The sequence below is a fragment of the Penicillium psychrofluorescens genome (genome assembly GCF_964197705.1).
Source record: "Penicillium psychrofluorescens genome assembly, chromosome: 2".
Lineage (NCBI taxonomy): Eukaryota > Fungi > Ascomycota > Eurotiomycetes > Eurotiales > Aspergillaceae > Penicillium > Penicillium psychrofluorescens.
Genome location: NC_133440.1, coordinates 277,631 through 303,539, shown reverse-complemented (window position 1 = coordinate 303,539; position 25,909 = coordinate 277,631). Strand labels below are relative to the sequence as shown.

At 47.6% G+C, this 25,909-nt stretch overlaps 4 protein-coding genes across 4 annotated transcripts; 3 read left to right on the top strand and 1 right to left on the bottom strand.

Moving 5' to 3' along the window:
- Positions 1-48: 48 nt before the first annotated feature.
- Positions 49-1,773, top strand: PFLUO_LOCUS2314 (uncharacterized protein; the record flags this gene model as incomplete). The annotated part of the gene is made up of 1 exon (XM_073779441.1): positions 49-1,773. One exon carries the CDS (start codon positions 49-51, stop codon positions 1,771-1,773), a length of 1,725 nt encoding a protein of 574 aa, XP_073636396.1.
- Positions 1,774-1,854: 81 nt separating this feature from the next.
- Positions 1,855-3,876, bottom strand: PFLUO_LOCUS2313 (ATP-dependent DNA/RNA helicase; the record flags this gene model as incomplete). Its single annotated transcript, XM_073779440.1, has 4 exons — positions 1,855-2,962; positions 3,012-3,490; positions 3,553-3,629; positions 3,684-3,876. 4 exons carry the CDS (start codon positions 3,874-3,876, stop codon positions 1,855-1,857), a joined length of 1,857 nt encoding a protein of 618 aa, XP_073636395.1.
- Positions 3,877-16,862: 12,986 nt separating this feature from the next.
- PFLUO_LOCUS2312 (uncharacterized protein) lies at positions 16,863-17,798 on the top strand (the record flags this gene model as incomplete). The annotated part of the gene is made up of 1 exon (XM_073779439.1): positions 16,863-17,798. The coding sequence occupies one exon, from the start codon at positions 16,863-16,865 to the stop codon at positions 17,796-17,798; it is 936 nt and encodes a 311-aa protein (XP_073636394.1).
- Positions 17,799-24,019: 6,221 nt separating this feature from the next.
- PFLUO_LOCUS2311 (uncharacterized protein) lies at positions 24,020-25,280 on the top strand (the record flags this gene model as incomplete). Its single annotated transcript, XM_073779438.1, has 2 exons — positions 24,020-24,576; positions 24,638-25,280. The coding sequence occupies 2 exons, from the start codon at positions 24,020-24,022 to the stop codon at positions 25,278-25,280; spliced, it is 1,200 nt and encodes a 399-aa protein (XP_073636393.1).
- Positions 25,281-25,909: the final 629 nt, after the last annotated feature.

The following is a 25,909-nucleotide window of genomic DNA, read 5'->3' as shown; positions in this document are numbered from 1 at the left end:
CGCACTGCTTCCTTCTTTCCTCCTCGTACATCTCCCTCCGAACTCTTCATGCCCAAGAAACACAACCGGCCTCTGTTCTCTAAGCCTGTCACTCCTGCTCATCATACCCTCTCATCCTCGGGACGTCATCATGGGCAGTCTCGAGTTTCCGCCTCGACCGAGTCGAGCTCTGTCAACGACCTGATCAGCCATCTTCGCCGCACACAAGTCGGATCTCCCTCCGATGACGGCCCCTCACATTCCCCAAGAGCATATGTGTCTCCCCGATCAGTTCATCCTTCGCTGCGCAACCTCCTCGAGCTGCCAGAGACTCCGCCACCTCGCCCGCGCCCCTATCTTCGCCGCGTCGGCGTGGCGGGGCATCGACTACGCCGGACTGCAGGGCCTCCGCCACCTGCGAGCTGGCTTGCTGACAGCGCCAGTGGAGGAACGTCCGTAACAGATGGGCAGCTAGAAACTACAGCCGAAAGACGGATATACCGCTTGGAAAGACTGCCCGGCGCTGCCTTTCCTGGAAAACGGAGTCTGGCGCACGCGGTGCTCAAATCTATGGCGTTGAACTGGGCCTGGCATTTGGATTATGATGGCCCATTTCTGACACAGGTTCCCATCCACCTTAAGGTGCTCTTGCTTAGCTATATGGCAGTCTATGCGAGAGGTCAAGCTCTAAAGGGCCGTATGAGACTGAAGTCGCTTTGTTTGACCGAATCGGATCTTAGCAAGGAGATGGCTGTGGATGATGACGAGGTTGTTAACACGGACTCGAGGATAAATCGTCTCGATATGGGCAATGCTCTCGGCTACTGGATATCATTCAAACAGCTCACGAACGAGCTTCTGGTCTCCCAACCAGCTGCTGTCGGGATTCGGCATGGATCAGAAGATGCCGTTCTAGCTTCGTGGGATGAAGAAGCAGATTCGGACGATGCCATGATAGGTCCTGACAATCCAGATTTATCCATGTCCAGGACTGTTACCCACAGCCTGCGCTTCGATAACCTCCGCTTCCTCTCCCTCGCACATCCACATCCCAGCGCCGCAAGCTGGAATTCTCTCTTACGGCTCCTATCACGCCTTTCGACAATTACCCACCTGTCTCTTGCTCACTGGCCTGCTCCAACTCGCACCCCCAATGCCGTCCACGCGCGCATTCGTCACCCAAACCACCACTCCCTCACGTTCGCCTATAGCGGAACTGATACCTACACCGCACTGGATAATAACTGGGCGGAAGCAGCCGGTCTCCTCCGCCAGCTCTCCCGCTCGACTTATTGTCTGAAGTGGCTCGACCTCGAAGGCTGCAGCGACTGGCTTCCGGCGTTGACCTGGACCGGTACGGACCCCGACGGCCAGACTTATCGCCCTGGAACTTCTGGTCCAGAATGGAATGCTTCATGGAGAGACATTGAGTGGATTGGTCTGGGGCCAGGCTGGACTCCAGGTCTCAGTGACGATGAGTTTCTGGCAAGCTCTGACACACCGTCTCGCCCTTCGCGCTCAATAGCCTCGTCGGTGCATTCTCCACTGCGAGATGCCGATTCGGATGGCCTTCCTTGGGATGTAGAGGAAGAACGGGTTCGTTATCGTCGTGCTAAGGAGCTCGAGGCTTATCGCTTCTCTATTCGCACTGCTTTGGATGGTCACCGGCAGATTCTCCAGATCAGGCGCGAGAGTCGTGGCAAATGGGTACATACCTCGCTGGGGATTGAGGACTTGGATGAGACTCTCGTGAAAAGGCTATTAGGGCCGGAGTACTCGCGTGTGTTTCCATAGATATACCAACTCCCTAAACATAGTCTGCACATATAACTCTTGATTATTTTCTCACTGTACAATAAATGAATGGTATCGTCCCTATTTCTTGCTCTGCCCCCGATTGAACGTCTTGAGCGGATCAGACCTCCCACCAACCGTCTTCTTCCCCTTACCCCTTCCGCGATTGCGATCTCTAGCATTGCGAATGCGATTCTCCTTCGTCTTCGAAAACCCAACATAGCCAACGTCCTCCTTGGAGATGCCCTTGCGCCCTTTGCTCGGCATCAGATAGTCCGGCACATGCTTGAGATGCGGCTGCACCCGCGCCGCGCGCAGCTCGCCATCATGCCGCAGCTGGCGCAGCTCATCGGGATTCTCCTCGAAATGCCGCTTGAGCTTCTCGCTCTTGACGAGTTCCTGGCGGATCTCCCGCGCGCGGGCTTCCTGCACGGCGAGACGGGTCACCGCGCGCAGGGCGTCGGTCATGCGGTACCGGAATGCGTCGACTTGCTGCATCTCGAAGTGGTAGGGTTTCACCTCGTGACCGAGTTTGGTTTGCCGCTTCACGATCTTGGAGAGCACTTTCTCGTCATTCTTTGTCGAGGGCACTGATGTCGGCCTATGCTTGCCGTATTGGTCCGCGGGAATCACGAACGATAGCGCCATGCCGGCTTTGCCGGCACGTCCTGTGCGCCCGATGCGGTGTGTGTAGGATTTCGAGGTGGTGGGGAGGTCAAAGTTGAGCACACATGCGACGTTTTGGAAATCGATGCCGCGCGAGATGCCGTAGTCCTTTTTTTTGCCAGTCATTTTACGCCGCTTCTCTGGCCGAGATGCCTTTTTCTTCCCGCCTTCGTCCTCGACGTCGTCTTCGTCCTCACTGGATCCGATCTCTTCCTTTTCTCCGGCTTCCTCCTCGTCGACTTCTTGGGACTTCTTTGAGGACTTAGGAGCGCCTAGAACTTCCTGGTCATCGGCGGCAATGATGACATCGTAGACGCCCTTGTTGAATTCTTGGACCACATGCAGTCGTGAATTGATGGGCAGCTCGGAGTTGAGCACACAGCTCTTCAGACCGAACTGTTCCAGGAATAGTTTGACACGGTAGCACCGATCCACGTCGCCGACAAAGATAATAACTTTTCCTTTGATCAGTTGGAGTTTGAAGATGACATAAGTCAAAAGAAACTTTTCGTCTTCGGCACACCTGACAAAGGGCATTAGTACGGCCGGTTGTTGTTGACGGATAAACTTACTTGACGACAAACTGGCTGACTCCACCGCCTTTCTCTTCCTTGTCCTCCAATTTGAGAATCACTGGGTTCCGGCAGAATAGACTTTTTAGAGTGTCGACCTCCGAGGTGAGGGTGGCGCTCATGAGAAAAGTCTGCACTCCGCGCGGGATGGCCTTGGAAAGGGTATTGATATCGTCATCGTAGCCGTACGACAAAACCAAATCCGCCTCGTCGATCACCAGATGCGAGAGTTTGTCGAGCGACAGGGCCGAGTTGTTGACGTTGGACAGAACCCGGCTGGGTGTCGACACAACCACATCCGGGAAATCAGCGAGGATCGACCGCTGTACAGCGTCGGAAACCTTTTGGGTCAGGTTGACTGATCGGACATCTTTCCCGCAAAAACTGGTGTACGAGGCGACCACTTTCTGGACTTGTTCCGCAAGTTCGCGGGTCGGTACGAGAATCAGACCAGTGGTTGCTTTCACAGATGGGTCCGCCTGATTGCATATACCAGTCAGTTCATCATTCGATTGGATTGCTGGTGATAGAGAGCACATACCGATTTCTTCTGGAGAATGGATTGCAGGATCGGGAGGACATAGGCGGCCGTTTTGCCAGAGCCTGTCTTTGCACGGGCTGTTTCGGTCAGGATGAAGCCTTTTTGAAAGTATGATTTGGGTAAGTACTTACCCAGAATATCTTTCCCTTCTAGGGCCAGTGGGATCGCCTTGGCCTGCACGAGAGTCGGCTTGGTGAACTTTTCTTTGATCAGGGCTTGGCAGAGTCGGGGATCGAGGTTCAGAGCTTCGAAGTCTGGTTCGTTGTCGTCCCCAGCATTAGGCTCCGGGGACGGTACGTCGTTGGCATCCAATTTGCGCTTCATGGTTGGCAGTGAGTGTTGTTCAATCAAGTCGGTCAGAGATGATGGGGGGAAATTTTTTGAGAAAATGGAGGGCGGTGAGCATTCTGCCGCGATCTTTCCTCTTGCCTGATTAGGGTTAGCTTGGACAGTGTGTAGTACCCGGTAGAGTACACCCCCACGCGACTGGACGGGATATTAGGCACCGAAAAAAGGTGTCAAATGTATCGATCTTCGGTGCCCATTTTACCACCTCTTTTGCTGTATGCTCACCAAGTGCTTAGGATTGCTTAGGGATCAGCCCGCTCCTAGCCTAGAGTGGAAATAAGAGCTATTCATACTCGCTTTATGTTCTTTACACTTTTCAGTATTCATGAGATGATCACTAAATGCAGTAAGTCCGACCGAACCTTTCCCCTACCATTTCGTCTCAAATCTGTACCTTACCCTGGGTCCACCAATCTATAGCGACGTCATCGGTACACCACAAGAGTCAGGCAAGGACCCAGGAAATGTAAACTTCAAGGGCTAAATAAAAGTCAAGTTAGCAAATCCTTTCAGAAAAAGAACATATATATAGGACGAAAACCACTGCGTGCACATAATTCCTGTAAGGGTAGTTGTCCCGAATTTTGTGAGGGTACTGACAGTTCTGGCTTCATCTGACTCTGCATAGCTGAGTTGATATCCTGGAAGGAGCGGATAGTAGTCGCGCCCCATGGGTGGTACAAGATGTCCTGCACTTACCTGGGGAAAGCTAAAGATGTTTGATACCCTAGCTTGGGCAAAGCGTCGGTGGGCAAGGGAACAAGCATCATCTCCATCGGTGAAAATCTGGTGTTGGGTGTTGGATTATTTCCAGAGGTATAAATCTGGTCATCGATCCACTCGACAATTGCAGTGGCTGGTGCACCTGTTTCATTGCTCCTGCTGGAGGTAATATCGTGGTGCATGGTAGAGGGTGGAGACGCTGATTCAGAACGTGCTTCAGAAGTAGGCTCACTTGTTTTTACGCAGGGAGACCCTTCTTTAGACTGGCTGTTCATAGAGTTATGCTGACTGCAATAATTGTGAGCTAGGTAAGATAAGGAATGGAAGGTCGACGTGGCTACTCACTTTTCTTCTATATGACGCATTAGGTTCTCATGATGTTCCGAAACCGTATCCATCATGGGTGCAGTGGTAAAGTCTTTTAGCCTTATGACGTATTTCGTGACGCTTTTTGTGCTCAGCTCTAGTAAAGACCTATAAGATGGATCAGATGGCTGATCAAATACGCGAGTGTTAAGAACTCACCTTATCGCATTCAAGATATTTGCATGGATGAACTCGTTTCCCCTTCCTTGCTTTGCTGACACGTCGAGTTCTAGGCGTATAAGTGACAGGGAGAGGACTTGCACTTGAATCTGCCCAATCCGCGTCCTTCTTATAGATACCGCTGGCCATGGCAGTGTACATGACAATAGAAGATTAATAATCACTAAGCCAAAGGGACAAGTAGGACGGACAAAACTGATTCGTGATAAAAGATAGCAGGATGATCAGGCACTTGAGTGAGCCGAGGTATGGTAGAGTAGACAAAAGAGTGCCTTGTCAAGACCTGGATCTGTTCGAATTGAAAAAGCCCAAAGAGTGCGCTCCAGCCACTCTTATAGCAGCCTCTGAAACCCCTACTCACTATTTGGTGACGAATTTTGATTAGCCTATTCAATTTGGTGCGTCTCGAGATCAAGCACCCTATTGACCCCTTATGATTACATTCATGCCAGGATATTTCCCCTGCTCTGCGCGGTAACTTGACTTGTCTGTCTAGCCAATGCGCGATCGGATCGGGTTTACAGAGGAGATTGAAGCCGTTTCACTTCCGTAAAATACCCATTGGATAACGCCACTTGTATTCAATTGTAGAATCGCATCCCTGCGGGTCCGCGCCAAGGTTTGTCGAACAATTAAATAGAGGTGGTGAACAGATCAACACTCGTTCGCTGCAAGTCCTGGGCACATAGCTTGCAGGGACCGTGAAACACCCTAACAAATATCGATCCTAGTTTTCCAGCCCCCATCCTGACCAGCAGTGTTTGAAACAGAACGAAATAGCAGTAGTATCGGGAAATGATACAAGAAAGGGCTTTCAGACGGTCTAAAGATAGCAGAAACAGCACAATCAACTTAGCCCACGTAGTGTTGGCTTTCATAAACATGACATAGTTCCTGGTACCTACTCCGGCACCAAAGAAGCAAAATTCTCCCTAGAGCAAAAATAGCAAAAAAAAACAAAAACCTAATCTTCGCAGGAAGGCTCTAATATTTCTCCAAAGTGACAAGTGAAGAGTGACTGTGCCGCATTTTATTTCTGACCAATGAGATTCCCACGAACGGCGAGGGAATCGACTATCTAAAAGTCATATCTTCACACAGACTTTACCTCCCAAGTGTGTGCGAGGGAGAGTCATCAGTGGAATGTACAACAGAGGCAGTAGTTGATGTAGTATCGTCAGTTCAAGGTGCAACAGGAGAATTTGAGCAGTAGATGAAAAGGGGATTCGAAATGTGGCAAGAAAAACATGGGTTGGGTGATGTTTCGCATCTGTAGGCTTTCTAGTTAAATTGGGCGCGTACATAAAGGGTAAGCTGAGGAAAGAAAGGGGTCGAAGAGTCCGAGGTGTCCTTTATCTACATGAATATGATCTACCATCTTTCACTGGAGCTCACATCCCCTTCTGTGGAATTTAATCTGGCATAGTCAAACAACCCGGAGGGAATTTATAAATGAGATTCCAAAACAACCCATAAAAGTCAGACTTCAGAGACTGCAAATCAGTTTAACTAATGGAACTGGAATTAAGGTTCGATTTTACTGAACTGTGTAGAGCACTGGCCTTAAGGAGCTCCAAGACCTCTGTCTAGGTCCGATACGTATGTTAGTGTGGAAATGCAAAATAAGCGTAATTACTAGTAATTCTACCAAGCTGTCTGATTCAGACAATGATGAAAACGATGATATTCAGTCTATCTATTATCCTGGATTTTATAGGGGCAGAAAGCGGAAAAAACTGCCAGAATGTGGAAATTGCGATGGACGCCTGGATTCCCTGGAAGATCAGGTGATCAGGATGCGGAAGATGGATCCATTAGTAAATTACTATGTAGTGGGAATTCCACTCCGACAGTTAGTTTCAATTTTCCACAAACCGTATTTTTAGCGGTCTAAGATTAAGCGAACACCTATGTACTGTATGCACTCTGATGATCGCAATGATTAGTCCTCACGTTACCACTAAACGAAGGACATCTTAGCGTGAGGGGAAGCAGCTACTATTCCGCATCGGGCCTTAGAGGACTCGTTGCATCCGGCCCCTAACCTGGCATCGAAAATCGCTCAGATAATCTTCTGACTTGCGTTAACTAATCCTTGCCATCAATTTGTTCGCGACACGTGGTCTAGCCCTTCTTCGACGTAGACCTTGTTTCATACCGGACTGTGCCCGCCGGTCTAGGAGCATTAACGCCACCTGTAGCTCTTTCTTAGGTCTGCCCTTGATACCCTACAATCTCTGTGCGTCTGTATTTAGATCATTTATTCGTCTTCATCTCCTGATAGGGTGTAAGGACAATGTATAGCTGCCCATATCGCATGCTCTGACAAGAATTTCAAGATCCAAAGGTGAAAAGAGGATCTCCCTCGGTTACGGCACAGCGCATGGCTCGCATGGAGGACTAGCAGGGCTAGTGCTGTAGCTGTGTTCATGTGACGATCTCATACTAGATACGGCTAGATCTGAGGAATTGTTGATATTTATCAGCAGATCTCGTTGAGCAGGGCCATCTAGCGCCCTTGACTGATTCGGGGTGATCTGCTTGCCACTAGCCGCTGTGAAGTCACCATGCATTTTCGTCATTCTTGCTATTATTGTTATTATTATTATTATAATTTTGCTGCAAACTATTGTAATTACTAGGTGTTTGTGCTTGTACATGTATTGTCTACTAGCGGCACCGTGTATGTAACCTGTCACAGATGCAGCAGCTGAGATGGCTATGGAAAACAACAGAAAGGGATTTGCATTTATACCCGGGCAATTTTGAGGCTGATATGGCTGTTTGCTGGCCTGCATGGGTTTTGATTGCTGAATGAGGCTCTTGGAGTTCGAGAGGAAACTTGAAGCTTACGTCAAAACAGAATCAACGTGACAGGAAAGGTGTACTGACCTTTTGATCATGGGTCTTTCTGCTTTCTTGTAGAGTTGTTAATCTGACTGGAAGGGAGAAGCTGAACTGATATTATCTATAGGACTGTTGGATTCTGATTCTAACATTAGAATGTACGTAAATGGACATCTGAATATCTATACACTTCTCGACTCTCGTTCAGACTGCATATTCCCAACAATTCCATTGCCGTTAAAGGTGCTTAGGACTAATTGCGGGATTATCTTGGACCATCCAAGGTTCTTGCGGGACAGAATATGTAAATGGAGAATTAGGAAACATAAACGGCAAGGTCTAGAATAGCCATATTAGCATTGTTCAGTTGAAAGATATTCTACCTGTGCACATACTTCCCAGAGCGGGGTTTGCTGCGAATATTGTAAAGGGCCTGTCGGTTGCGACTTCATTTGATACTCGAAAGCTGTGTCGATACCCTGAAACGAGGACACTGTTGTCAAGCCTCCTGGACCGTAGCAGATGTCCTGTATCTGTCCAGCAAAAGTAACAGGCATCTGATCTACAAGCGTGGGCAAAGCTTCTGTGGAGATGGAAGCAGACATCTCAGTCAGTGCAAAACTGTCCTCGTGTATAGGACTGTTTTCAGGGCGATAAGTCTGATAATTAATCCACTCGGCAGTTGCAATGGTCGGTGTATTCGACTTCTTGCCCCCTTTAGTAGTACTATTAGGGTGACTAGTAGGAGGCAAAGACGTCGATTCAGACCGTGTGTTGGAGGTGGTCTCGCTAACGATTGGGCAAAGGGATCCTTCCGTAGACTGGCTATCCACGGAATCATGCTCACTATAGGAATTGTGAGCTTGAGAAGATGGAGATAGATGGTTGATGGCATTACTCACCTCTTCTCCATGTGACTTATCAAGTTCTCAGGATTCTCGAAAGCAACCATGCATCCATAATGAGTACAGTGATAGAGTTTTTTGAGGTTATGGCGCATCTCGTGTCGTCTCTTGTGTTCAGCTCGGGTGAAGATCTACAGGACGGTTAGTTTGATAGTCAATAATGTGAGCGTTGAAGTCTTACCTTGTCGCACTCAGAAAATTTACACGGGTGAACTCGCTTCCCCTTCTTTGCTTTGCTCACACGCTGCGTTCTAGACGTGTAACTAATAGCAAGGGAGCTTTTACTTGAGTATTTCCCATCCAACTCTGACTTGCTAGTTCCTTTTGGCATGGTAGCGGGTTGGAGGATCCGAGAATAAAGTGTGGAAGGACCAAGTATAGAAGGGTTCTCTTGTGTGGTAGACAGGAATGCTTGTCATAGAGTGAAAGGAGAGAGATACTTGTAGAGAAAAACAAGCGCAAGTGGTACATACTTCTTATAGAAGGACCTGAAACCTTCGTATTCGCGAAATCAGGGGTCTAGGTTTCATCGCCTTTGATCGCCTGTTGGTAAGATTGGGCGTTGTAAGATCGTTGGCGCATTTGACACCCAATGGTTCTTTTTCCACAGGGATATTTGCCCTATGCCACGCCTTAATTTTCAGCTTGTTGACGCAATATGCAGATCACAAGACAGGTTTGTGGGCTAGGGTGGTGCATATCACAGTGGAGACTACCACGTGGCGCTACGCCCCGTGCAGGGAAGGCTAGACTGACGGCCAACAAGGTTTATCAGCTAATCATATGGAGCAGATAGAGATGGGCAGTTCGGATACCGAGCAACTTTCAGAGAGCACTAACCTCATGGCTTACAGGGAAGTGAAACACGCTGAAATATTTTACTCAGTGCGTTAGCTACACATGATGATCAGCCATAATTGATGAGGATCGAAAGAGTAGTTCTCCCCCCGGCTGAAGGCATTACGGCAAGTAATCTACAGACATCAGATGTAGTGCAAATTTGGCCTTAGGAATGATTTGTGAGGGATGACTCTGATGAGAAGCTCCCAGAGAGTCATACAACGCTCCAGCAAGCGCAATCGAGCCTAGTTCCGAGCAATGGTGCCTTTGCCACATGGAAATTCTGTAACACACTAAGTACAGGGACGGAAGCGAGGGTGGGTAACAACTGACTGCGCCGTATCACTCCCTTCATTACAGTGGCACCGCAAAATTCTGTGACCTCCCAAAGTACCTTTCTTTACCGCCTCCTAATAAGGGACATACCGCCCATTAATAGTAGGTTTTGAGTGGTGCGGGCGCTAATTGCCGGTAGAATATTAGCGCGGTACTTTGGGGGGTCACAGACTTTTGCTGTGCCGCTGTATACATTGTCCTCGGGGTAATTGGTGGTATCTGCGGGATGTAGTATCCTCTGGGTGAAGTAATACATCTTAAAACTGTAAATCATCGTTCCCCAAGCCGTCAAGTGAGGGGTGACTGTGCCGTATTTTATGCATGGCCAATGAGGTACAGCTCGCCTTTACTAAGTAGGTTGAGGCTTGCAGACTCAGCCCCACTGCCCCACACTCTTGTACTTGGAGGATTTAATACCTTGCCTACATTGACCGTTAGGGCATCCTTCTCCTCTTGAACACCTAGAACTCGATCCCTAAGCGCCATGCGTGTGGCCCCCAACTCTCTTGCGACTCAATCGTTCCGATCATACGTCGCAACAGTCTGAGACATTAGACTTCAAACTAGCCGATGAAGCTCTTTCTCCAACTATTAGGCCCTAATCTCAGTACCCAGATGTTTCAAAGACTTAGACAGTGAAATGTACCGAAAGTGCGAAGTTCAGGGTAAACGTAGTGATTATATTTAATACAAGACTAATCGCTGACCTCCAGAAGTCATGCTAGGGGGCATTGCTTATACTCCCTTTGCCCACAGACCCCCATAGACCCCTGTAGGGATTGCATCATGATAGGCAGTCGATTATGGCAACGAGCGGCGGTAGGAAAGCAAATTAAATGGGGGCATCATACAAAGTCCAAATACATGTAATAACGGGGCAATTGTAATGTAGTCTTAAAATAGAGGGAGAACTTCTTAGTAGACGCTCTCCTAGTTCACTCCGTTTCGTCACCGGCCGGCACGAAAGAAGCCCATTCGGCCGTGACTATCTCCTAGGACACGACAACGCTAATTCAAAGCAATCCTAAGAGGCAGAGCCGTGTGTTGTTGTCGCAGTTCATTTCTGACAACATTACTTCCTATCTCAATAAAGATCATTTAAAGAGCTCAGGCTGGGATTTTAAGCTAGGACAATGTTCATAGAACCGTCAAATTGACTAGTGGAACTAGGCCAATGAAGATAATTAATTGATGGATACTCACAAGCCTTCACACCTCGGTCCCAATTACTCAATTGCTCATATTAAACCATTCGAATAATTGGATCACTCCACTTATGCGTCTTCTAGACCGGACTATTACGGGCTCAATATGGAAACCGAGACGGAAACCAGAGCACCAAGTGTAAAGAAAAGACTAGACGTGATTTACTTTTATCATCTCGTCTCGAGAATATGATAATTTTAGTACGCCGGATATCACACTTCCGTGGTTCGCTTTGACGATCGGTCTATACCGCGATGGTATCTAGACGGTATTCTTTGGGGTATGGATACGTTGCTGTAGGTCCGAGCCGCCAGGCATAAAAAGAAGTGGGTCGAACGTGGATTCCCCCGTTGCATCTGGGGCCGTAAAGCATGTCCGTCATTTAAGTGGGTCGGCCAATTACACCCGCCTATCGGCTAGGAATCGTTGGATTACGTGCATTTCTACCTCTAGTAAACACGTCCACCACCAAGCCCTCATCAGGCCTTTATGGAGCATAGAAATTAGTGCAAGCATTTTGCCTAGTTTTGGCGACCTATGGCCAAAGGTAATCTCTTTGACTTGGCTCGATATAGAGTTCCGGCTTACGAGAGACAAATTCGAATGTTTATTGGCTCAGTGTGCGATTTGTCTCCTCTTAGCTTTTCACATATTGGGTGGTCACTAGTCGTCTGTCCTAACCGGTCTAAGTTACGTTGAGCGAGGATGGAGTGGCTGGGGAGGATATTTAGGAAAGATCCACCAACAGCTAAAGCGAAAGAGCGCCAGAGTAAAGAACACAGCCGAAGAGTTCGCAGGCAGGAACGAGAATTGTTTTATACAACCGATGGTAGTCAGAAGCCGCGCTTCTTCTAGGGCTCACTAGACGTGACTTACGAGTCGAATGGGCGTAGACCTAGTTGGGCTTAGAAAGGTTAATAGAATTTGATTGACTGATTGATGTGCACTAGTGGCGGCGTTTCTAGCCCTCTCGTGATGGATTTCTTGGCGGGTGATGGGTCATCCCAAGATTTGGGGGCTTCTTAGGGTAAGGTTCAACGCCCGATTTAAACCGCATACCGGGACAAAGTGATGTATGTAGACTATTGTTACCGAAAGAAGTCACACCTTCTGCTTCGGCCCCCTAAGAAAGAGGGCAGATTAGGACAAAGCTTAAAAGGCAGACTGTTTCCGTCCTTGTTGGGCTAACGGTTCTTACAGATATGGCCCATATTTTCACGGGGCTAGTGGCCAGGATAAAAAACGATTGAACCCGTGGACCCACCCAATTTGATCCACAGGGGCAAGTCCGCCATAGTTAACCTAAGTCATTCTGTGGCCCTGGGGCCACAGAACTCAGGATCTTTAGCCCGCGGTAATAATATGATTTCATGATCCTTGAATGAGCTAAATATGCGATGTAAAAGCTGAAAACCCCTCAGTCTGGCCCCTCCAAAAAAAGGGTCACCTGCCTTTTTAAACAAGACATGCACCAGAGGCGGCTTATTACCATCTAATAAGCGAGGTTTAAGGGGAAAGATTTCTTCGGGGCTTTCTGTCATACCATGGCCCATATAAATCAGGGATTAAGTGACCTCGTTGAAAATATTGCGCAAACACTTCAACGCAATGCGAGTTTCCAATACGTGAACCGGCTTGTGGTTGACGGAGAATTGGTCTCGGCAGAATCACCCGAGTTCGATTCAAGAGAGAAAGGCACCAAACGTATCAAGATCTTTGCGGATGACCTACATGGATCCCTAGATCACTACGAGAGGATCCCTCCAGTCATGGGATTAGATCATTCGCATGAAAAAGCTTTCCCACCAAATGATACCTGGCAGCCCTTGGCGGATTTAGTCTAACGGCTGCCCTCTCTATTCGATTTGGTTTTTCTATGCCCCAATAAATTTCCCCAATGTCTATTGGAGACAATTCACCGCCACCATCCAGAATGCCGGCTTCATATCTGCAAGTTCTTTCAGGCTGGGATTGTAAGCTAGGACAATGTTCATAGAACCGTCAAATTGACGCTATTGCTAACGCTGGATTAGAGGCGTGTAATGGTGCGATTCGAACACGTCTGGTTAACTATGCGCTCGATCCAGACTAGGGCGAGCCATCTTTCGTGCGGTCTCCGCGGGCAAGCCTAAAGGCTATGTTCCATTGGAGAAATTGAGTATACGTACGACCAATGTAGAGGAGTTTAGGGAGGTTGGGTTTCTAGTACCATTGAGGCTAGTGCTTAGGCACCTAAGCAGACCCTTGTAGGTTACGTATGCTATCCGCGACGACTATAGTGATAGGTTGCTAGTAGAGTAGAAAGAACCTAGTGACAAGTTACTATCTGAGATCCCTAAATGGCTTCAAGTTATCTAGCGTCACATTTGGTCTAAGAAACTAGTAGATGAATAGTGGAATGACTAGCATAGCTTGCCTCTTGCTTTAGTAGAAGCTTAATGTACGATTCGAGATCGGACAAGGACTATGGCCTATGCCTCGATAGAACCTTGAATGGCGAATGATATTGTCTATCTTGAGCAACTGCTGCCATCCGACTAGGCCAAAATGGATGGTCCTTCAGGAGGGAGTGACAAATGATCCAATGTTTCATAACCCGTGTCCGGAGACGTACACAGGTCGGTTCGATGCCAGCTTCCGCTTCAGCAATAGTGAGGGCCGTAGTACGAAACGCCCCGACAATCGCCTATATTGCTATTCGCTGGATCGCTCTAAAGGATCGTTCAATGCCCGCAGGGCCAATGGCATCCTTCTGGATAGAGCACTAGACTGACGCTGTATAGTCGATCTTAGACGCGACTATGGATACGAACAGCTGTCGTGATACCGATGGTAGCAATCCCCGAAGCTGTTTCAAAGCAAAGACGGCTTTCATTCCTATGTCCGCAGCTCGTCCGATGTGTGACCTGAATCGTAATTCTTGATCGAGGATAACACCAAGAATCTTAGCTTCTAGTGCTGGCGTGATTGCTGTCCCCTATACCTTAGTTGTAAATCCACCCTGCTGCTGCTGCAGTCTGAAACCGGCCGCGCCCGGGGGAGGGGGGCCGCCTTTGGTTGGCTGCGCGCCGCCCGGCCGCCGTGCCCCGACCCCGGATGGGCCGTCCGCCGAACAGAAATAAATCAACTATCGAGGGGATGACTTACGCGAATTGGGAGGGGGGGGGGGGGGGGTTGGCTCGCGAGAGGTATCACTCGCTTTGTGATCGATCATGTTATCTACGAGATGACGCGATGCAACACGTTAGATCGAAGGAAGAGACTATATATCCGTAAGTAGTCGTCTCGTCGTGAGAGATGTCTAAATTGATTAAATACATCGATCGCGAAATCGATCCCTTCTTCCCCTTCGTAAGGTGTAGATCTAATTGAGGAGAGAAGATGATAGATCGCGCTTACGTCCTCTTTCTGGGAGAGAAGAAGAAATAGACCTCCTTACCCTCTACGTGTGAAGACCTATAGATCCAGTCAGCACGACCTATTTTCCAGACCTTAAAAAAAGCGAGCCAAACCATGACACAACCTCGAGCCAAAGGAAATGTCCGATTTACCGGCAGGGCTCATGTACAGGTATGGATCTATGCCGCACTATATCTAGAGTCAGTACGATCTACCTTTTCAGACCCTGAGATAAGCGGGCGGAAACCCTGATATTGGCGATCGGACACCGCATACGTGATTTCTTTCGTGAATTATCCAGGCTTGCCGCTTCATGTGAGGACAAGCACTCCTTACTCATCCATAGCATCTAGTTAAATCTCTCTGTCAGTCAACCGAAATGATTTACTAAATTGGTTTGGTCGTTCTCTACTACGTGTCGAGTCCGTCCTGTCGGAAGCCGAATTTCCCCATTCTCCGGACATTCTGCCTTTCCAACCGCCCTTTTCGGGGGCCAAGCAGGCTGTCTTGACGGGATATAGTCAGGATCAATTAAGAGTTAGCTCAGAGAGGGGCCGATGAAACATCTGATGAGGCGTGTGCCTGAGGTGTCAGCGCCCACCGCCGCAGATAGATAGACAGGCTTTCCTTTCGGGAGGTCACTCAGTCAATACAACTCAAAGCTCTCATTTGCTCTCCTTCGTGATTTCGTTTCTTCTCAGGTTTCTGCTGTGGCGATCCGACTTCCACTGAGTCTCAACGCCATCAACATCTCATAAGAGCGCCAACGAGAATGTATCCCTCAGGCTCGGGCTAGGGTTAGTAGGATCGATTCCTTGCAACATGGACCCTAAAACAAGCGGACAGAAAAATCTATGCTTCGGCCCTTAGAATAAGCGGGCGGAAAGCTCGAAAATAGGCGATCGGGCAACAATTGGTGGGGCTGATGGACGGAGATGATCATCATCCCATGCACAAACTGCGGCATCTCCCCATCATACGAAAGATGATGAGCCAGCGAAGAGGGCCAAAACTCTAGTTAATACAATGTGTTTAATCATCAGGCACGGCGCGGTTAATAGAAAGGGACAGCTTGCTGCTTTCACCGTGGCCATAACCGCATGTTGAATGTCCAATTTTGTTTCGGTCCTAACTTTATCTTGTCGACCATCTTCTTTTATTGTTTATTTTCTTGAGGATCTTATTCCAAAATGTGACTCATATGGTTGCTGCTACAGCTTGCGGTCATCGCCTTGGCCTTGCCTGGAAGGGAGCATCAGGGGGCAAATTTGGCTCATCCCCGGCTGTCTTTCCATGCCTATTCCACAGCAGTCCTAGGGCAAGAGGACTTACCCGAGGATATCCTTAATTCAAGGTTAATGTCAAGTACGCTATAGCCGCCTTCTTGGCGTTGACTCACACCCGCTGATTTCCGTCAGGTAAAATAAAGGCCTGCAAATCCAAGCCTCACGCTTCATCTAAGGGTACTATCACCTAAATTCACACTTACTGTTTATCTATGCTAAACCCAGAATAACTCCAGAGCCGCGGTTAACATCCTCAGCGGCATCGTCAACAGCTTTGAGGTCAAGTATGCTATAGCCACCTACTCGGCGTTGATAAGTACTCACTGATTTCCTCCAGGTAAATACAAAGCATGCAATTCCAAACCTTGTGCAACATTCAAAGGTACGATCACTCGTTATATGCCTGCTTATTTGTTCTTGCACTAACCAGTTCAGCCCCGGAGCCACGGCTATCACCAGTGGCGGTGCCATCATCGGTATTGCGCACAAGTTTACCGATTTCACGTATGTTGCAATCATGCTCATTGCCTGATCTTGATTGACAAACACTAAATGCCCCCAGATAAACCCAAGGCTTGCAAGTCAAAGTCCCGCACGATATGTATGGAAACAAGTCCCTCGTTTTTTACCTGGTGTACACTAAAACTGTTCGTTTCAACAAGCCTCAAGTAGCGCAAGTCTTTCGGTCTCAACAGCAACCTCCACGCGTCCGAACCCACAATGTTCGTTGTCTCAAAATCCGCATGCGTATTCTGAGGCCAATGCACTGTTCTGTGCCTGCAACAATGGAGTTGTAAGGCAGATATCGAAGGACTATGAATGTCCTTACACTTTGCCACCAACTTGGACTCCTACAACTACACCGGCTCTCTCCATGACTACGCCAAACATTCCTTACAGTTATTACGGCAATAATGGCGCGCTGCTCCACTGTGCGTCGGCCGTGTACACTGACTATGGCTGGGGTCCCTACAGAGAATGTGTGGGTTCTACCTGGACAGACTCTAACTCAAAGGGCGTCTTCCACAGTGTGTCTGTGGATACCCTTACTGAGTCCCCAGTCACAGCTGGAAACTGGGCAGAAGCATCTACAACAGCGGGCGACTTCAACCCCACCGCGGCTGCCCAAGACCTAGTGACTAGGTTCTACACAGCTTTCTCCAATCTCTGCACGAGCACTGGCCCCCCAGTTACTAAAACGATAAATGCAACAACATGGTATGAGAATTCTGTACTTCCAGGGGGTGCCGTAGGCTCGTTCACAACGGGTACCTCTGTGGCCACCTATTATACCTGCGACAACGGACCACAAGTGAGCGCCATGCCGTGGTGGTTTCCTTCTACGGAAGGTCCTGATGCTAGCTCTGATGGATTTAATCATGAAGGAGAGATAGTGGTCTCCCTGGGACAGTCACAGTACACCCCTGAGAATCTTCAGCAGTGGCTTTGGGGACTAGCCGCTACATTTGCACATGTGGCCATCAGGAATGCCGTTAATTCCACTATTGACCGTGAAGAGGGACGAGAGATTATTTCTATGCCTGTCAACTTGCTTATGGTCCCAGCTCAAGTCGACCTCAACTATTACAACTCCCTGAACATGGGGCCGTTAGAGCAGATGACTGGTCTAGCGAGTTTTCACTTGAAGGACTCAGCTGTTATTGCGTGTGAGGTTGCAGAAGCTCTGAATGAGGCTATCGGTGCTCTTTTCGGCTATGCCGAACAGTGGGCTCAACTCCCCAACGATCTCAAATGGATTGGGGAAGAAGCAGGCGTCGAGTTTCAGGTCAACGCTGGAGAGGAGTGTTAGAAGACAGATAACAAAAAATTTGAATGATACCTAGGATCCGGTTATTCATCAAGTTGGTAACAAGTACATACCTGCAGATAGACACTTTCCATTGTACGTTATCAGCTCATTGAACAGCCAGGGCAGTTAAAATTGAACTGTTCGCAGCGATCTGGCGGAAATTTTTAATCAGCTGGCGATTGTGAAAATATAGAGAATATGGCCAAATTGGCGGGGCCTACTACTACAGACAGCTATAGAATCGGCCCGACTCTTCTTTTACAGCAGTGATATCTCAATCCCTGTACGCCAGAGCAAGGTGCTCAGCCCGTGCCCTCTTAATTATCATCATACCATTGTTTACTATCCACTTATATTTTAACCAAGGCAGACTCGCTTTAGTAGAGCTGTGAAGCTCCAAATAAAGTTGTGACGGAAATATAGTGTGCCGAAATAAATTTCGGAACCGTCCACCTCCACCTTTTTCTGTAGTTCAAGCTCTTGTCGATCTGTTTTACTTACTGCCCCTTCCAAATTTGAACCATAGAATGTCTAATGTTTTGGGGTGGACGGATCGCTTGGGTGAGCGAGTCGCTTGGGAATTACGTTATACATCCGGGACACAACTCTACTTCATCAGGGCAAAGAAAGACACCAACAATCAAAGTTCGAACTATTCATTCAAGGAGAGACCAGTGGTCATTTCTCTGTATGGACTATCTGCAGCTCTTCAAATGTAAGAGAGCAATTCGACGCATCGGGGGCAGATCGACGCGCAATAAGAAAGGCATCAACAAGGGTCAAGGACTCATTTATATGTCGAAATCACGAATCACGAGCAATTCCGTCACGCCAGTTAGTTTTGTCCAAGTATATGCCTGGTAGAGGTTAGTAATCAGCCATTTGCCGTTGACACATCGAAGCGTAGGAGTTCCCCTACCTAGGGAAAAATATTCATATGTATCTGCGTTCTTCTTAGATTTCATTGGATTTCGAGATAAAAGAAGGCACTTGATGAGCCCGTACGCGTAATCTTGAGCTACAGAATTGATTAGCATCAGCTTTCAGGGAGGAAGGCAAGAAAACAAACTCGACAACTTCGGAAGGCAAGAAAACAAACTCGACAACTTCGCATGCGTGATCTCGTGTAGCAGAATTGAACCAGTGGACTCCATGTCGGTGAGACTTGTACCAGCAGGTTGTTTCACACCTTTAACATGGTCTAGACTCGCTCTTTTCTGGAATGCCTCGGGGCATAGGATTATATGGGAACCCCCGGGGATAGACGCGCCACCCACGCCGCTAGGGCAATAGTGTTCCCGCTTAGCACCCGGAATATAAAGAACCGGTGCGTTTTCAGGGCTTCGTGTTGCATACCACATACCTAAGGGTATTCACAATTTTTCAGTGGCTATTGCGAGCAAAATGTTCCGAGTAAGAACGTGTTTATACTATATGAGGACAACAAAGAGAGAGGGGGGAAGAGAAGACAAGTGATCACATGATTGTGTCACCGCAAACCTTCTCCTAGACCATGATAGTAGTGATTATGATTTTCAACTTGTCATCTTACCTCCACCTGGAATTTCTTCTCCCTCACGCTCACATTCCACATATGTTGTGGTCCATTTAAAGGCAGATCCATCGCAGTAAAGCGAATATGAGATTTTGCTTCCATCTGCACCAAGACCTTTCAGATCCTTTGTATCTGTCTGTTTCTTTATTAGCATGTGCATTCCGATTGTAAGCACATTCAACAACGTACTCTTGATAACAAGGCCATATGGATCCGTTGTCCCAAACAAGCTTCCGAGCAGTCGTGATGTGCGCTCAGTGATCCCTTCCCCTAGGGCATTGTATGATGCCTCCGTCAATTTTAGGTAGTTCTCACCGGCTAAATTCAAACTAGGAATTTTGTCATGGCAACTTTCATCGATCCAAGCCCACTGAGATTGAGCGTCAAAGGCTAATGAAAAGGTGAAAAGGAATGGCAGAACACTGAGCGGCCGCATGGTTGCGATTATTGCCGTATTAGTATGAAACATAACAGTGAAGGGCCAAGGGGAAAAGAAGTTTCTTTGGATTCTAGGAGACAACCAGAGCTCTGGCAAGCTTGCGCATATACCTAAGTAATCTATTAGGAAGTAGTCTAAAGGGGGACCATGGGATAAAAGGGAGCCATACTCCGGGCCATGGGATAAACATGGGGCCATGGGATAAGAATGGGGCCATAGGATAAAAAGGGGCCATATGGATAGAAAGGGGCCATATGGATAGAAAACACTCTCTACATCCATCCTGACCAACTTTTTAGCCTTGTCCGTACATCGCTGAGTACCTAACTCCTTCATCCAACAATATAAGTAGTTGCCAATATTTGTGCACCCCCAACGGGTCATTAGTCTTTTGTTGTATAGCAGTGCTGCCTAGAAAACAATGACTTCTTCTACCTCCATGGTCATTCTGCAAGCGCCGTCAACATACACGCCTGCGGCTTCTTGGGATGAATATTTGCAGTTTTTATGCATACAGCCGGGGTGCATAAGAGCCTGGCATGGTCAGTGTGTGGAAAACCCAGAGGAGGTGCACATTTTCGTTGGTAAAATTTCCCCAAGCCGGCATATCAAAGCTGCGATCTTCTCTGTTAACTAGGGCCACAGAATGGGAACAAGGTCAAAACGCGGAACATTTCATCTCGTCTATCTACCCTCAATGGATCGGGGACCTTGAAAGCCGGATAGGGGCGCGACCAAAATCTGCACCCTTTACGATGGAGCTTCTCCCCTCAATGATTGGAGCTTGCGAGCCTGCCCCAGATGGTATATGCTCGGTATATTTGGTCTCTTTTGATGCTTCTCTGACTCCTGCACAAGAGAGGATCCTTGTCTCAGATTTGGATATTTTGAGACAACTCTTGCACAAGTCCGAGAACTACATCGGCATGTCGAAGGGATGGATCATTCCTCCGCTCCAACAGTTTCGCGATCGGGGTGCTTCGAAAACCTTGGTACTTATCATGGGCTGGAGTGATATCGAAAGCGAAGAGTGGTATGAGAAAAATGCAACAATTTCTGCGGGTGCAGAGAGCAATAAGATGCTATCTCTCCATGACCGTCTATTTCAACCGCTTCTTGAGGCTGCAAAGCCTGGTTGATCTAGATTTCATCTTCTTTTGCACTTGTATATCCCAAGCTGAATACAGTTATATCAACCAAGTCCACAAAGTCAGTGGTAGTAGTAGTCTCCCTCAGGCTATTCACGACCTTAGGGCATATCTTGACTAACGCCTCATGCTCATTTCGTGCCGCTAACGATAGTAGTGGCTCATCGGATTGAGATAGAGATTGGATATGAGCTCCTGAATCTAGCGATTTCCGGGCTATCGCTTCTTGCCCATGTTTTGCAGCCCATAATAATGTGTCGGAGTGGAATTCCCACTAGTAATTTACTAGGATCCATCTTCCGCATCCTGATCACCTGATCTTCCAGGGAATCCAGGCGTCCAGGGCAATTTCCACCTTCCGGCAGTTTGTTCGGCTTTCTGCCCCCCTATAAAATCCAGGATAATAGATAGACTGAATACCATCGTTTTCATCATTGTCTGAATCAGACTACCTGGTAGAATTTTTAGTGATTACGCTTATTTTGCATTCCCACATAAAATAACCCAGGAAGGAGCCCCGCTAAAATGGGGCCGAATCTACCGTGGGAGGCGCAATGAGTATCGTGCATGTATTTGCGCGGCGTACCACTTGAATGAAGCAACATAATTGGCGATTACGATACTACTAATTAATGCGGTCCTTTATTCCACTTTGAGGGCGCATTGAAGTCTAGATCATAGAGATCTACAACAATGGACACATCCGTGTATAATACCGCCCTATCCTATGCTGGAAAAGAAAACTGAGATTAAAATTGACACCGTGTGTAAAAACTGATTTCATTATACTCATTAATGCATTGCCTGGGTAACTACAGCGCCCCATGGACCCTCTCTGACCTGATTCAATGATAGACGAGCTCTGAGACTTTATTCAACCGATACCACGTATGCTTTCGAAATATGAATGGAATGGGGAGAGGTCAATGAGTGTCCACCGCTATGCACTAAAGAAGGCTCACTACCAAGTTGGTTTCTATACACTGGGAGCACATGTGCACTCGGAACATAATCCTGGCAAGAAAATGCTCTTTTCACACCGCCCAATTTCGTCCAAACCGATGAGACAAGTGGACCAAGAGTAGGGACACAGGCGGCAACAATACCCATGCACATCTCGAGATTCGTACAGTAGAGGGATCCAGCTAAGGTCCATGATGAATCGGCGGATGTGAGGGCAGAAGCCTTGATGGTCCGCGCAACGGACACGATGCATGTACTTGATCTGAGTCAGTATAACAAGCAAAACTTCATATGGAAATAGAGAATTTACGCTATGCCAAAAGAGAAAACTATCTGTAGTCTCCGCTTTTTGCTCTTAGAAGTTTGGAGAAACCAAATGAGAGGGGCGGGCATTGCCAGAATAGTGACATCGGTGAGCACGTTCAACGTACCACTGAAGATTACCACGGCATAGATATCAATGCAGGTTGCCGGAACCGAGGGATCCCATTGATGCTCTATCGGTAAACACTGCATAATAGTCGGTAGGAATGCAGCCATATTATAAGCGATGACTATCATGACCATCACCCATATGAAATTATGAAACCATCTCTGTGGAAAGATGCGACGATAAAACATCAAAATGGAAAGTTTGATGGTCATGAGAGTGAAGAGAAACAGCGATTCAGCAATAATGATAGACTAGAGTGATAGGTTAGCTGAGATTAAAGGAGTAAAGGAGTCAATAATTATCTCACAAGGGTCAGCCATTTTGCGCTACTAATATAGATAATATGCTTGCCCATGCCAAAACGGACAGCCAAAAAGAACCAAGTCGAATATGCGATGAATAAGGCCTAGCCACAGAATCAGTATCCATTTACTGTTATGATAAAGAGATAAATGTTAATACCAGTGCAATTAAAATCAGAAAATCGTCGAATCCCAGAGATGCTCCGATCATGCGACGTGATATAAATCGCATAGTAACCACCAACACAGCGGCAGCAAGACAAACCACACCACAGGCAATGATCTCTGGACCACGATCATCGTTGCGATGCGCTTCCATGTATTTTAGCTCCGCAGGGGATATCGATGACATGATAGTGAGCACTTCCTGGCCGACGTGATAGAGAAAGAGTATGAAAAGCCCACTTGTTGTTCTCCAGACGACCTTGCGCTGCGGAATGAAATCAACTCCTGAGGCAATGTGGGAAAGAATAATTCTCAAATGATTCTGAGGCGCCAGGCTGCATGAAACTTATATGCCACTGCAACCCATTATTCAATGCTAAATACTAGTGGTATTTTGAAGTGATGAACCTGCATGAAGTTAATCGGCTAAAAGTCGCCCACAGTAGTGCTGGATGGGGCCCAGTTCTTAGCAGGCACCGTGCGCTCATCATGTATTGTCCGACCACGACCACCTGGAGAGATTACTGCAATACAGGCTGTATTAAAACCTAAGGCAATGGGGCCAGATTGCGTCCTAGTGATTTTTTACAGAAATATCCACTTACTGATATGACTATGTAAAATTCGGGCTGCAGATCATTTATGGCCCCTGTAAATTGCGGGCTGCAAATCATTCATGGCCCCTGTAAATTTAGGGCTGCAGATCATTCATGGCCCCTGTAAATCGCGGGCTGCTGTATGTTGATTAGTAGTACAGTGGCGCCGCAAAAGTCTGAGACCACTCAAGGTACCGCGCTAATATTCTGCCGGCAAGTAGCGTGCACACCACTCAAAAACTACTATTAATGGGCGGTATGTCCCTTATAAGGAGGCGGTAAATAAAGGTACTTTTGGTAGCCACAGACTTTTGCGGCGCCACTGTAATACAGGAGGTAAACCTCAACCTTATACAATACTAATACAGGAAAAATACAAAGTTATTAATATATAGGTATATATAACATCTTATAAGTGCGAAACACGCTCTCTGGAAACATTAATCATCCCCAACCACCACCAGGTTTATCTTCTAGCCATCAGTCAAGCAGGGTGATGATCACAACGCAAAATCCAAACAAGTACATTCTTCCCAGTTCTTTAGGAGTGCCTGAGATTTATTCAGCGTAACCGCTTTTTCACATATTCTCATCGGCCTTTCCTTCAAATCTACGCCAAAATGATCCTGAATATTCCAGAGGAGTACCGTGACAAGCTGGAAGTTATTGAGCCAACGGATTGCCGGACAGATGAACAAATTTTTGCAAGCCTCTCAGAATACAAGCCAATCACATCGGAGAAGAATGTTTGGGCTTATTGGCATTCCGGATTGAGCAACATGCCCAAGTGGAACCAGAGGAATGTCATCGACTGGGTTCGCATCCTTGGTCCAGAATGGACCGTCCGTGTTTTGGACAGTGTAGCTGGATCAGTTAATCATGTCCTTCAATTCGCCCCAGAGAGTCTCATGCCCTCGGCTTTTGTTGATCGGACCATGGATGGACCGTTTGTGGGCCAGCATGGAGCTGATTTGACGCGCACAGCTTGTCTGTATGAGCACGGTGGAGTATGGATGGATGTTGGAAGTATTCTCGTTCGACACCTTGATCGTGTTTGTTGGAATGAGCTAGAAGATGCAAACTCGCCATATAAGGTAGCCATGTTTATGCTCTGGGGACTTGCACCTGGCAACTTCTTTGTGGCAGCTCGAAAGAACGACCCTTTGATCTACCAATGGTAGGCTCAGGATAGTTGATGTTTACTCTCGTAAACAAGAAGAAGCTAACAATGATGATAGGCATTTCCTCTTTTCACACCTTTGGGGCGACCAGAAAAATATCCAAGGGAGTTTGTCTCACCCTCTCATCGCGCCAATCGTACCCCAAACATTCGAGAATATGACCGAAAAATTCGATTATGACTGGATCGATTTTGACGTTGCCCTGAGTTATGCTGCACAGATCATATGTCTTACTCGGCTTTTCTGTCTGGAAGAGAACGGAGAAGGATTCTCTGGAGTTGACTATTGGCGAAACAATGTTTTAGCTTTAGACGCAGGGGAGGAGACTGCGCGTGCAGAGTGGCAAAGGAGCTTCGTGGGATTTGGTCAGCGTGCTCTCGACATACTTACGCTGCCATGCTCGGGACTAGACGAGGATCCGACATCAGAAAAGTACAAGGATGCTGAGAGAATGGTTTGGGATCTTCTTGCCAATTCAACTATATGGAAAGTTACGCATGCACAGGGTTTGACACATTCCCCCCAACTGGGAGTTCTACTGGACATGCCCGAGAACGAAGGCAAAGATGCGGCACCAAACACATTTGGTGAGCTATTCCGATATGGCACAAGGCATCTCCGCCAGAAAAGAGAACATGTGGCAAGGATGCCTAAGCGAGAGCCAACTGTGACGTGGAAGAAGGGTGTTTTAGAGCCATAGAATGGAGGAGTCAGAAGCCCGCGGGTTCGAACTGAGGGCGGATAAAAGCCAAAAGACTTCAACAGAAGACACAGCGTCACCGCCATTTCACTAATAAATTTTACTACGTTGATCGATGATTAGATAGGGTTCTGTCGCCCCGATCATCGACAGTGTAGTCTTTCCTTTCTTTGAGTGGTCTACCCGACGGCCCGCGCGCCAGCCGACGTCGTGCCGCCTCGGCGGCTTGCGTGAGAAGGAAAGGGCCCAGCACCCCTCTAAGCCTTGTTTGAGGACTGTAGTGTCCCATCTGCGAAGTCCATAGAAAGGTCTGTTAGCTGCCTGTCACATCTTTGCGCCCCCAGAACCGGGTAAATACCATTGTGGCGGTCTACTCGGTTTATGGAACGCTCGCTCGCTCGCTCTCTTCCTACAAGTGGGATCTACGATGAAGTGCAGTAATGATTCACGTGGATTGCGTTAGCCCGAAACCCTTGGAACGCTTGGAACATCAAGTTAGGATTTGTCATTTCTGTTGCCATATTGAACAGACTCAGCATGAAGTTGGGTTGGTGTGGGCGAAACGTATAGTAGTTATTGAACATAGTATTTAGAAGGATATTAGGGATTATATATACGAACATCCTATC